General features: G+C 49.6%; 1 protein-coding gene across 2 annotated transcripts in view; it reads left to right on the top strand.

Annotated features, from left to right (window-relative positions):
* Positions 1-10,019: 10,019 nt before the first annotated feature.
* LOC125957029 (protein NDNF) overlaps positions 10,020-13,955 on the top strand; it is a 10,074-nt gene continuing 6,138 nt past the window's right edge. Inside the window, exons 1-2 of one of the 2 annotated variants that reach the window (XM_049689384.1) lie at positions 10,020-10,058; positions 11,946-12,628. In XM_049689384.1, coding sequence (XP_049545341.1) covers positions 12,099-12,628 — 530 coding nt within the window. In that variant the 5' untranslated portion in view covers positions 10,020-10,058; positions 11,946-12,098. Of the gene's footprint in view, positions 10,059-10,278; positions 10,903-11,945; positions 12,629-13,955 lie in introns of those variants that run through there. The other variant, XM_049689383.1, reaches the window with a different exon arrangement.

Below are 13,955 nucleotides of genomic sequence, written 5' to 3'. Positions count from 1 at the left end.
ATAACGTGAATTAAATCACTCGCACTCGCGCCGGCCTGCGGGTGAAAGCGCTCCTGCGGGCTGATGGCAATCCCCTCGAGCCATTCGGCTGTTTCCTGCATTCCTTCTTTTCGCGTTTCGTCCTTACCAGCCACCGCCACAGTCACTCCCCCGTTCCGCCAGCGGCTCCTCACACCAGGCGAGCATTAAATAATTACGAAAATTATAGCAACCTCGGAATAGGAATCTCGATGCGGCCGCGATGGGGACGAAAGAAAAAGGAGTCGATCGCACCGTACAGACGCTTCACCGAAGCCTTCAGTCCCTGCTGTGTGTCCAGCATTGCAGCGTGGCATTCGCTACTGGAAACGTGTTTCGCACCTTTGCCTGCGTCCGTTTTCAGCCGTAGTTTCGTACCGACTTGTCCTACCTTGATCGACGCCGGGCCTTGCATGCGGTGGACTTGCTCTTTCCTTATACTGCACCGCACGCAGTAGCACGTCGACGATCGACGAACGGAGTAACAAAAGGAAAAAAGGCGATGAGATGAGAAACGCAAAATGAGAAAATGAGCAATGGGCTTGCCCCTCGTCGTCAGCCCCATCTCCGGCGGTCACGTAACAGCGAAGCGAAGAAGAAATAATAATATGCGCTAAATGGTTAATTGATTTGTGATTTAAGCGCTAAGGGGCCCAAACCGGGCCCCATCGGTTGCCGAGTGGCCATGTCGCAGCAATGACACGCCGTACCCGCCGGGGACAACTCACTGATACGCATAGAGGTTGGCGGCGTGAGATGGATCGGGATTGGACCCCCGGCCCGGACTTGCGATCGCGCGTGCCCAACTCCATACAAGGGAGTTGCCCACTTCGTGCTACTTTAAAAAATGCTTCAGCTGCTCGGCATCTTTCCTCGGCAATAAAAAAAAACATGGCATACCAGGCGGCTCCATAGGGATAAGCTTAATTCACTTGCAATGCTGCCTAACCAAATGAGGCATTAAAGGCCTTTCCGTGGCGTTTGCAAGACCCTGCATGGTACCTAGTTTCGCCGGCAACTGCTTTTGATCCGTCGCAACCGAAGCCGCCTTGCCCCGCCGTGGCTTGCCTTGTTCGTTAGCATGCGTTCGTCCAGAGGCAAATAATGATGAGGACCGCCATACACGAAATGAGACCAAATGTTTCTAAAATATCCCCCCCGGCCGGTAACCTGTCAAAGGTAATTTCAATTTTCTCTTCAAACCCGGCATGCTGGGTGGCACGGTTTACCGTTTCTTTGGTGAATGTGTTTTTGTACGAACTGCATTGCGGACGAACCGAGCATTCGTTTGAGAAAAGCAAATAAAAATCTGAAATTTAAACCAACAGAGAAGCATAATCAGCACTCTCCCGAGGGCACGTAAGGAGTATTCAACTAACCAGCAAAACAAAACGTACCATCCTATGTATCCCCTTGAGACCTCTTCGACTATCCAGAGGGAATGTGTTTGATGAAGTAATTAAAGCACTGAAAAAGAAAATAAACTTCGAGGGGTCACGATTGCCAATCAACCTGGAGTCCAGAAATCGAGCAGGATCCATGCTAAAGTCCAAGCGGAGTATAATTAATTCCACACGTTCGTGAAATTATTGCCATCTCCAGGGGAGGCACATGGCAGTGCTTTCATTGTTCGTTCGTTCTGAGGCCGCGATCTCCGGGATGCCAATAAATTAGTGCCGCTTGCCATAATTGTCCCGAATGGACAGGTATCAATGGTGCAACATCGAACGCATTGCTCACATTCCGACACGTTTTCTCGTAAAGATTGGGACACCTTCTGCAGATGAAAGGGCAGCCAAATTATTGTACGCCAGGACTCACCAGGCTTTGCGGTACAAGTTTGAAAAATTTGGTAATCTTTCGCAAAAATCGTTGGCGCTTCCTTACGCATCCGGAAATCTAAAACATTCTCAGGCGGCATATGTTGAATACCTACTGAAGGTTCTTCGAATTCACGCAATCGGTCAATTCTGCCGGTTTTCTAATGTCCTGGATTCCGCCACCACTCTACTTTATTTTGTGGGCAGCAAAACCTTCAATTAAGACATACGAACGAAAGACGATACGTTCCCCCAGGACCAGGTCTTCCGCTAAACCGCGAGAGGCAGAAACAAGCGAAGGTCATTATCGTTTCATCTCTGCTAGCTCCGGCGGTCTTGCGGTCTCTTTGCGGACTCGTTGTGGGCATGTGTTTGCGTTTTCGTTTGTTCACAATTTCACTCAACATCCGCGCAGGTTCGGATGTGTTGCCGGGTTCGGACATTTCGGAAGATGCCCTACCTCCGTTGCCCGGCACGGATTCAGGCGGACATCCTCTTCCGTTTGCCGATAATGCCATCGTCCATCGTCCTCCGGTTCATTTGTTCCACTTTTTGCTTCAATTTCCAGCGTCTACCTCAACACGTTGTTTGCGGTCGTACCAGCGATTCAATCCCAGCAGCCATTCATCCGTTCAGCGGGCCATCTATTCCGTACTGGTCCGTTTCGTTCCGTTCCATTCCCAGCGCTGGAGCCGCTGGAGTGAGGAAAGCAAATTTTATTTATTGTATTTCTGCTCGTCACCTCCGTTCCTCTTCCTGCTGAAGTCCTTTTATGCGTTTTTATGCTTGAAGACGGCTCAGTAAGAGGGAGGGAACGTGGCACACAACCACTGACCACTGGCAACCACGAGGTTCTTCGACGCGTGTTTCGATGCATCTTGCAAATCCTCTTCTTTCCCAACATTCGGTTTGGCTGCTAGCTGATGCTGAAGCATTCCGATCGAATCGAAACTTTTCTGCAAACCCAAGCATGTTTCACCATTATCGGTCGGTGGCGACGTCTTTCGAAGCTCCCCAGGCGTATGGTTCCGCGCGCAACTGTTCTGGACATTTTATGATTTCTGGAATCACTCAACGACAGATTGGCTCAGATACAGACATTTGACAAATTGATTTACAAGCGCACAGCCGTAGATGGACAACGGGCAACCAAGCAGCATGTCTCTTTTGCGTCATATGTATATTGGATACTAATAAGATAATTGATCTTATTAAGCTCATGCTGTGTCTCCCTCTTTTCTTTTGCCCATACCATAGCGGTCCATTACGTTAGAGCATAAAAAGCGTTCCATTGAAGATCGTCCCACCGACTCGGAACGGCTCGCAGCAGCGCCAGCGTAAGATGCTGCTGTGGTACACCTAAAAGGAGTCGCAGATATACGGCCCGGTATGGACGGTCAAACCGACTGATACTGATGACACTCATGAACTTATCTTCGCTTGGCCAGTTGTGGCGGTGACCGGTCCGGTCTACCAAAACGGGCGCTGAGCGAATTCCATGGACTCTGGGTCCGCGCCCAGTTACCGAGCCGTGGGACGACGGACGGGGTTGCGATATCGGGAACCATAGGAGGCATCGCTCGAGCCCTCATCGCCACCATCATCGAACGGTGCCAACTAAGTTGCAGCAACAATTAATTTAAAAGTCCATTTTTTACACGCCACGGCTCTGGTACGCACCACTCAAAGCGACAATATTTGCATTTTCCTCCAGCGAAACTAGTTTTTGGATCTTTTTTTTTTGCCAGTACGAGCGTGACGGCTTTTCCCATGGCTTGGCGCGAACCATTTTCCACTGGGAGGACATTGTTGCTCCACCGCTGTCGCCGTCGTCGTTGGTGTCACCAGTGGTGATGATGGAATGTGTTTCAATTGGAGAAATACTATATTACTGCATAACTTTCGCCATTCTGCACATTATTACTTTAGTAGCCGAGACGAAAGATTGCGGCTCGTTGTACTGTGTAGTTTGCAATGCTTCTGTGGCTCTCAGCTGGAAAGCTAGCGAGCGAAACGAAATGCACATAAATCAGACCATGGCACGTGCTACGTACATCCCGCCGACGGACGAAGACAACGAATTATGGGCTTCATGGTGGTTCTCCTGTGGCGAAAGGGCCCGTCCCATACAGAAGCGATACAATTAATACATTGTAGCTCCGGCAGCACGATATAAAATGCTACATGTTCCTTTTAAATCTTTGTTGAATGTTGACTTTAAAATCTGTGTTTTTTATACAGCTAATCTAGAATGTTTTTCCAAAGAATATCTAAACACAATACAGAAGAAGTGAAACGCATAAATTTTCTTCAAAAATCTGCATTGAAAGTGCGAGCAAATGTTGTTTCCACGGCCAATCGCATATGGCTTGAAATTTTTTTTTTTTTGTATTTTTTGCATCGCTCCTCTCCTGTCATCGTTCCTTTTTCGGAATTTCTCATAAAAAGAAGATAATAGTAAAACTTTGCTTCGCCACGGTTCTTCTTGCACCCTCCCCCCTCCCCCTCCCCCTCCCAACTCGCCTTCCGGAGAAGATGCGGTACTTCCGTTGTATTCCGTTCGTCCGTAGGGGACTTTCGCCATTTTACGCGTCGTCGCTCCCGGAGAGCGATACCAGCAAGAAAGCAGACGCTAGACGACATCGTCCTTTTCATCCTGTTCACCGTGCTGGCCGAGGTCCATGTGCTTGCCAACAGCGAGAGTCGGTAGCGGTCATATCCGAATCCCATAAGCGGCCAGCCCAGGGTTTTAGTTGATTTTGGTAATCGAGTAAAGACAGGGATAGTTTTTGAGGGTCAAGTTAATCATTCAATTTGTCATGTGCACCGAATGGCAAGGAAGAATCGACGGGTAGACAGACCCCAATACAAACTTTTGGGAAGTTCTCCGAGATACTATTGAAGATTCCAGAAATATCAATTTCCTAAGGTTGGGACGTAATCTGGGACGTGATTGTTGGATTCTCCCAATTGTACAACGTACATAGCCATTGGATGATATTTGGAATCGAAGTGGAATCACAAGGAACCGCAAACCCTTTGACTTTGGTTTGTAATAATTCCCGGCGTTTTCCGTTTTCCAATCAAGAAAGCACCAATGCCACTCTCTACCTCGTTCTGCAAGCCGCGGGTCACTGTTGTTGCGTTGTGATTCCTCTGGAGAATTCCTCGTTCGCATGTGATTAACCAAAAGAGCTTTTTTCCTTTACGTTCCATCCGTTCCGTTCCCTGTATTCATTGCCGAGCTCTCTGAGTGTCCTGCCGGTGCGGCGTTGCTGCCTATATGAGTCGGGTTAGAACGATTCTCACGATGACGATGATCGTCCGACTGTGTGTTGCGTTGCGGATGCGCCGCTCAACGCATCAACATCCGATCGTCCGTTGCGTCCATCCGATCACGATGTGAAAGGGGAGAGAGAAAAAAAACCGAGCCAAACAGAATTTCAAAATGAGCTGTATAATGATTTAGTAATGAAACCATTTTTTCGCCTTCGCGTACGTCTGCACAGCCACCAGCACCGGCGTACACCGACCGCCGGGGGCCGGATCGATGGGAACCAATTCCGTGGAGCGATTGACTGATTGACTGACAAACTTCTTCCTGGGCCCAAAAAGGGCTTCGTTGCGTTGCGTAAAGTGTCGTCCCATCGAATGACCAACCGATCGCCCCGCACCACCGGCAGACGCGACTGTGGTCGTGCCCTCCCCGACCGACCAGTACGCGATGCACCATGCACGCTGACTACAGTTGAGTAAACAAAGGAATTGCCGTGTTACGAGCGGAACTGACTGACTGGGGTCACCGGAGAGTGGTAAGACAGGTGATTAGAGAAATTAAATTAAACATAACTTCGTGTAGGGAACATACAATTATGCTCCTTCCGCCCGATCTCCTCGGCGCACTCCCATTTGATATGCAGATACCGCAGATATGCGCCTAAGACCGGCGTCTAGTAATTGGTGGGCGCGGTGCCAGTGATTATTGAATAAGTCTCTTCTCGATCAAGTGGCTGCTCTCATCCGCCTCATAAATTATCCCAAAATGGTCGGCCGCTCGCGTTCATCTGCTTGCATTCATAATTTATCATCAACTTCCGGTTAGTTGCGGCGGCCACCAACCGGACCGCGAACTCATCCAGGTAATTGTGACACCAAACCGCTAAATCAGGAAGCCATAAGTGTGACCGGCGATAAAGTGAGAGCGAAAGAGAGAAAAACAACGCTAAACGGTGCAATTTTACATGCAAATTGTCACCACATCGCATAGCCCATCGCAGCATAAGCATCTACCCCCCCCCACTCACCCCCCCTCCCTCCTCCCCCTCCACCCTCCTCTCCCTGGGACGGTTTGATGGAAGTCGCGTGGCGCGCGTTCACTGGGCATGCATGGCCATCAATTTGCAATTTTATTGGATTATGAGTGCAGCACCCTCTCGATCGGGGGTAATGCACATTGTCCTTGCCTTTCCAAGGAAACCCTACCAACAACAACGGTACATGGGGTCGAGTCCGAACACTGCAGCAGCGCGTGGTCCAGCCACTAGCCACTGGTGGCAGCAGCACTTTTATGCTATCGAATGCCTGGAATTGGCTCCGTTTCGTAGATTTCACGGAATCGACGACATCTCTCACCCGTCCGGTCGATACACGACCGATGGATTAGCCAGACTGTGGATGGTGGCGCATAACGAATGTGCAAAAAAGTGTTGAACCAGCAAACGACAACGCAAGACCGTATCGTGTACCGATTAACCGTTTTATCTTCATACCACATTAGACGAAGGGGACGATGGGCTGGTGTTTCAGCGTGAAAGCGTGTCGCGCGCTTCGGCATCACCTTTAGTTCTGTGTTCCGTCTGTCTGGACCAACCGTAACTAATGGGTAGAACTTTTGCTAAAGTTTGTCGAATGTTTGTTCGAAATGAGGTATGAAACACTTAATGGCTGTACATCTCGGCCAAGCTCAATGGCTCCCCGTTTATGATGGGAAATGTTGAATTTTATGCTCCCATCAAAACTGTCTCCTGCTTGCCACCGACGCCACCGAAAAGATAGCAAGAAGCCCATCAGTGAACATATATCATTGGCCTTTGATGGGTTTTGTTGCGTATTCATATTCCAGACACCGTAAGCCGTCAATGTATCCTGGGGTCAGCAGACGAAAAGATGAGTTCGGTGGCAGCGAAGGGTCGAAGGATCGGCGACCAACTTTTCTCAATTCGCTCCGACAATCGATCGACCATCCGACACAGGACAGGCAGGCTTCAGCTGCTGGAGGCGAAATCGGCGCGATCTGTTTAATCTTCTCAAGGGCGCGGGCCGAGCGCGATTCCGGGAAATTGATTTAGCAGATCAGAGCGCCCAAGATCGATTGAACGATGATGGTGGCCAAACCAGCAACAATCTGATATTCAACTGAATTCCCTGGAAATAAAGAGTCATGCGAAAGAAATGGATCAGAGAAGGTTGGGCGCGATTATTTGCCCGTTGTGGTCTGTGGAAGCTGCGAAAGGAACTCTACTGGAAATGGCGCTATGCGGATTCATTGCGCCCATAATGTTACGCCCGTATTTGCTCATTTCAGAAGCACCGTCATTGCGTCAGGCGTGTCCCCGTCCATCGGAAGCCAAAGTTTTTCCTGCATTTTTGGCAACCGGTATGGCGTAGAGCAAACAAAACTGTGACCGTGTTTGGCACCGGCATGCGGTTCATATGTGATGTGAAAGCGTATTATTGGAAAAAGAACGCAATAAAAACTCAGGAATCGTCGGCCGGTCTCTCGTTTGGTGCCACACGAGCCGCAGAACTCCTGATTTCTAGGTTTCACTATGCAAACACATAAATGAAGAAAATTTTAATAACGGTTATTGCGAGCGACTGCTATTTAGGGCAGCGCAGCATAAACGGAAACATATACTTTTTTTTCACCCACGCACCGTTTGATAATCAAGCACCGTTTGATAAGCTTTCATAATCGGTGAGCTTGATGTTGCAATGTGTTGCAATTTGCGTGTGCATTTTAGGTGCGTGTGCATTGCATTCTGCAATTGAAGATTTTTTTTATCGCAAGCAGAACCTTGGGACCATCCTGATGCATCATTCTTGGATTACCAACGAGCGGCCCCAGGATGGCCACGTGTGTTGCAGGTGTGTTGGGCTCCTAACGCAGTTCAAATGGGATTTAGTTTGTTTTTCCAAGCAACTTAAGCTGTACTAAACAAACTGAATCTCTGTGATGAACGAGACGAAAATAGTAAAAGTTCTTCAACCATTGCATTGATAAATTCATTTTTTATAACAAGAGTCTATGTCCGAATAGCCGTTTATGCTTAAAAACGAGCTGTTCATGAATATGAAATTAGTAAATAGCATACATAGCTACTTATGTTATGTATTGATGTTCATTGAATCATCATATGCCGAACCTGGCTTTATAAAACTGCTTTATTTTTGTATCATTCAAAATAGGTATCAATATTTCTTTTGAACACCCTCCGGTCGCGACATGGGACTGCTCGAAAGGTAAGAGGACAATGAAAGAAATGGCGCACAACACGAGTTCCACGACGAAGTCACGAAGACGGCTGGGGGCCCGACTCCGAACAGAATGAATGCTCTAAAGGGTTTAATGCTGTGTTTTTAATGCTACTAGGATCGCTAGAACCAAAACGATGATTAACATTTTCATCAAACAGATCGAGGAATCCCTATTTTTGATCATGATCATGATGAGTCCTACCTCTTACCCCTGCACAGGTCTGATAAGGACGAATTTATCTATTGATAATTAAAAATACATAATTCTACGAGAGGTGGCATGGGAACATTATCCAAAGTAGCTCATTGATTTTAGTTACAAACGAAAGCAATTTGTGGGAGCTAATTTGCAAAGACAATCGTCCTTCGGATGAGCATCAAATGATAGAGTGAATATGTGATGTTGCAAAACACAAAATGACTAAATGGTAGTGGAATATCGACGCACAGAAGCTAAGTGTTGTCGATTTCTGTGCAACTTGCTCAGTAAAGGGCAAGGACAATCAGACAAGGGAAAAGATAATAAAAATTAATAAACTAATAATTGGATAAGTTAATGAACAAGCGATACAAACATGCGATGAACGCCGAACACGTGAGTGCAACATTATCAAAAGCGAAAAGATGTGGCGCCAGCGCCACAGCATTAAACCCTTTAGGGGACGAAATTCATTCTGTTCGGTGTCGGGCCTTCGCGTTCGTGTTCGTGACTTCGTGGAACTCGTGTGTCGCGTGCAGTGCGCCATTTTTTCATTATCCTCTTAGCTTTCGAGCGGTCCGCATGTCAGCTCGAAGGGGTATACATCGCATCACATCGCATCTCGAGATCTCGCGACCGGCGTGCGTTCAAAACCGGGAAGCTAAAGTGTACCAGCGGCATGGTGAGCCACTGAAGCAACAAGACGCCATACTTGGGTGCTTGGTTTAAGCTGCATGAAGGTAGTGAAATAAAGTGTGAAAACGCGCATTTGCTCGGCCATCTTTGGCCATTGGATTGGCGAGAGCGTAGCGGCTCGTGATTTCATGTGGGAGTGATTGCACGTGTTGGTAAAGAACGATCGATCGATCAATCGATCGAGGTTGCAAAATTTAAATCAATCTTTTCCTACACCTTGGTCTCCTAGTGCATTACGCCGCGTATCAGCTGATGCCTGCCGGTAACGTGATTTGTGAAAGTGCTAAAAGTCTTATAAGATATTAAAGAAAGAATCGCATCGTAAAAGCGAAATAGGATTCTGTAGTGGCTGTAGAGCGATCGAGACTAGAGTTTTGTGATTTACCACGCCGCCCGACGGTACCCAAGACTTGTGATTACCGTTTGCAAACCAGCATACTCACTTCTCTGGCGTGCATCGGCCTATGCAACCGCAGCATCCTCTTCATCGTCGGTGCTTCGTGTCACGGGCGTGAATCACCACAACACGGCAGTGACATCGACGACAACGGGTTTGCCATTTGTTTGTCTTGCACGGTTGCTAACTGCATTTCAAATGCAATTAAAATAGATTACCCAAAACGACGGGCGTGAACGTGCGTGTGTGAACACGCCGGACGGCCTGTGCGCTAGGAAGGAGTGTGCGAACGAAAACGAACAATCAAACGCCGGTTGTCACGCCGATCAGGAGGAGAAGAGGCTGGCAGGACGGGAACGAAAGTATCCAAAAACCGTCTACCCGTCACACGGTGAGCTGGCGAAGCGTGATTTATCACGCGGCAATATTAAAGACGATCTCACGATCGTATTCTGATCGCGAGTATCGTGCACTGATTGACATGGTGTCTCCCCCCTCAGCATCTCATCCGATGCACGCTGCATGCGTTAGTAGTGAGTGTACACTCTCAATAGTGCACTAGAAAGAGAGAGAGAGAGAGAGAGAGAGAGAGAGAGAGAGAGAGAGAGAGAAGGAGAGAGAGAAAGAGAGAGACGGAGAGAGTGAACGGTGTACTAAGTCGATGTTAATCGGTTGCGGTGTCAAATTGATCGTTAAGATCGTTGACGGTGATCAGATATCTCGTTTCGGTTACGCGATCTTCGCGATCGCACTTTTCGCGCGCGCAACGACGACCAACGAGCCGCCTATCGGCGACGTATGACTTAGAATGATGACGACGATTTATCGGTACTGATCGCCTGCACCACTCGGTCATCGTCGTGACGGCCATGGCTTGTCGCATGTGATTTCGATTCGTACCAGCGGCGGTGACCGGAGGCGCAACCGATAACCGATGTTGTAGTAGACAGTGGACGTGCAATTAGTTCGAACATATAGTGGCCGGTTCGACCACGTCCGCACGTCGTCCGTGACGCGAGTGCTTCGTGGAAAACCATCGGGACACGAGCGGGCGTTGACAAGTGACGGAGACGGTCTAACGGCAACGGACCCGCGAGATCGAGTTCATCGGCCACTGGTTTCGGTCGGTGAAAGAACGAGTTGAACGGTTGAAACTAAAGCCAGACTACAGAGGATCGTCGACATCGAATCGGTCACGATACATCCCGTTTGAGGCAGAAGCAATAAGCTCATTGGTAAGGTCGAACACACGCGCGTTCGCACTCCAATTACGCGTCGCCTTTTTCCGGGAAGCGTTATTGGTACGAGGGAAGAGTTTGATTTCGTCCACCATAACAAGGTGCAACGGCACTGGCGTCGTGCCACCATCACGCGGTTTTTCCTCAGAAAACGGGGTCACCAACTTCGGCCACCGTCTATTCCATGTTTTCCTCTCACCCACCGCCTCCGCCTCGATAGGGTTTGTCACGAAGAATTCCAAATTCTTGGTGCATACACACACACACACACACACGCTACAGAAGAGTGATGTAAGCCCGACGCTCCCCGGCACTAATGACCAAACGATAAGTTCTAGATTCTAAAATCAGCACATGCTGAGAGGGCACGTAGCACTGTCATGGCCATCGGTTTCCCCTTTCCGAAATAGTGATGCAATTGCTGCCATTAGAGTTTATTTTCCCATAAAAATCGGGACCCCTCCGGGGTCCGGTGTGTTTCCGGCTGGTAACATGACGAGGCCTAGGTTTGTTCAAGCCGGTGACGGGAGCCGGACCTGGCGGGCGGTTTTTTTTTGTGAACCGCAGACGTGCCCATCTGCATGTGCGTCTGGCACGTCTCCGAATAGAACCATTGCGCTGCCATAATTGGCGACAAAAAGCCGGGGCCAGGCTGGGACATTCGAAAGCGAAACATTGCCAACACGGAAATGTCTGCCCGGCCGCCGGTTTCGTGTGGCGTGTCCGATCCTCGCGTGGACTCAATTGGTTTGGAACTATTCATAAACAAATCATACGCCGCTCATGCTTATGCTGCTAGGCACCGGCACAGTACGGCCCTTTAACGGATTCCTCACCAAATCGTGCCCGGTCTGTGCCCAGAGACGAGACGTTCAGATTTCTAGTTCACAGGGATGACTGCTTCTCGCTCGCTCTCTCTCTCCCTCTCTTGCAAGCAAGCGCCTCCCTTTCTCTTTCCAGTCTAGGGTCTCTAGGGCGACTAGAAGAGTGGCGGATTTGGACACCGAGCGTCTTATTTCAATTTTTGCATCCACTTTCAGCGACGCGGCTCTCGGTGGCTCTCCTTGCGGTGCGGTGTGTCTGCGTCCGATGAGCGACAGCTAAGCGCCGGCTGTGCTCGATAGACAAGCAGGAAATAGAATCACTAGGAACTATATAGCGCCCTCAGCAGCAGCACAGCACAGCACAGCAATATGTCAACCAGACTGGCCCCCGGTACTGGCCGCACCTCATCTTCATCCTCGTCGTCGTCATCGTCGTCGTCGCTGTCGTCGATCGTCTTATTGTTGCACGTGCTGCTCGTGCTGTGGCCGGATGGAACGGAAGGAGCGGTACGCAGTGGACGTGTTGGTGGTCAATTTTCCAGCTCCCGACAGCGTATGCCAAGTACGGGCGGCAAGTCGAACAACGAATTGCGCCACCTCCAGCACATGCCCGTATCGGTGTTACCGGCCGGTCCCTTCCTACCGATGCATCCTAGACCGCCCGGGAGGAGTGGTGGCCGGGGAGGACCGGGCAAAAGTTATGCTTGTCCGCAGAATTTGACGCAATCCTTGACGCCGGCACTGACATGGCCGCTCGGTGGCGACACCGTTCCGAACGTGGCGACACCCTTGATGGAAGATAGGACCGTCCCGTTGCTCGTCGTTGATACCAGTGCCAACGATACCGACGATACGGATACCGACAACAGCAGCAACAACATCGAACCCCAAGCCAAGAGGTATGTATGTGGGTTTAGAACTTCCCCTCGCCAAAAAAAAAATGGGGGTTTTGATTTCATTCAATTTCGCATTCGTGGTGCTTTCTTTTCGTTGTGTTCGCTGGCGCCTCCAATTGTCCTCTACCGGCCAGCGGTGGTGCCGGCGGCAGCCTGACTTCCGTCCAGGCCAGGCCTGGCTGTGTTTGTGTCGAGAGAAATGCAGGCCAAGGGCACGAACAAGAAATTCCCTTTTGACATGCTAATCAGCCATTAACGTAAGCACGTCCGATGGACCGTTGGTCCGTTCCGACCAACTCGTGAGGCTCATGGCACATATCGGCGGCAGTAAGGTCGGGACGTTTGTGGGGTGGCCATTTCAATTATGTCATTTCCGGTATGTGTTTTAAACTGAAGTTTCAAGCCACATCGTGTCGTATGTTCATGGTTGGTGTTGGCTGGCAGGACGTGCGTATGCAGACACGCTCAATCCTGCAAGACGCCACAGAGTTGTCCTTTTAAACAAACAAACAAACACACACACACACGCACACAGCTATAGGCCACCTGTGTTTTGTTTGTGGAATACTGGACACTGCCTTAGACCTGTTTGTATAGCTTACTTGGTGGAGCCAGGACTCTAAGAATTAGAGGAGCAGAGAGAGAGAGAGAGAGAGAGAGAGAGAGAGAGAGAGAGAGAGAGAAAGCGTGCGAGGACAGGGTAAACTGTCTGCCCTTTCCACCTTTTGGCGACCGGTGAAGAGCCAACGACAACGGAATGAAGAAAGGATACTGAAACGACTTATCATTCCACGTGCGTTGCTGCGGGCATCTCCTCTCCTGTCGTGTCGAGGCTGACATGCGATGAGGATTTGTCAAGCTAAACGCGACCGGGTTTCCGCCGGGCCTACACAGTAATGATCCCGGCGACGCACTTCCCTCGGTGATGGTGCGACCAAGATAAACAACCAATTCTTCCCTCCAACCCCCGGTAGCAGTAAAGTTCATCAGACGCCCAGACCGCAGCCTACCAGCAAGAAGAGAGTCAGCGAAAGTAATCTGATAGCATTTGTCGTCATCATCGTCGTCGTCGCCGTCGTCGCCGTCGTCGAGAGTGACCCGAATTCCGGTGGCAAAACAGGGGAGGTGGTCAATTCCATTTGCCTCAAAACAACAAAAAAGGAAGAGGGAGGAGAGGGGGGCGGAATGATGGGCCTGGTGTGGCTTGAAAGTAGCTCATTTATCTCTCGCTCGCCGTTCCGAGCAGGAACAGGGAGGAGGCGGTCTGGACGATGTTTACCACATTTTCGCTGCCGTTTACTTAGAAAAGTGGAGCCAGAGAGAAAGAGAG

Source organism: Anopheles darlingi, chromosome 3 (assembly GCF_943734745.1).
Source record: "Anopheles darlingi chromosome 3, idAnoDarlMG_H_01, whole genome shotgun sequence".
NCBI lineage: Eukaryota > Metazoa > Arthropoda > Insecta > Diptera > Culicidae > Anopheles > Anopheles darlingi.
This window is presented reverse-complemented; position numbering and strand designations above follow the sequence as displayed.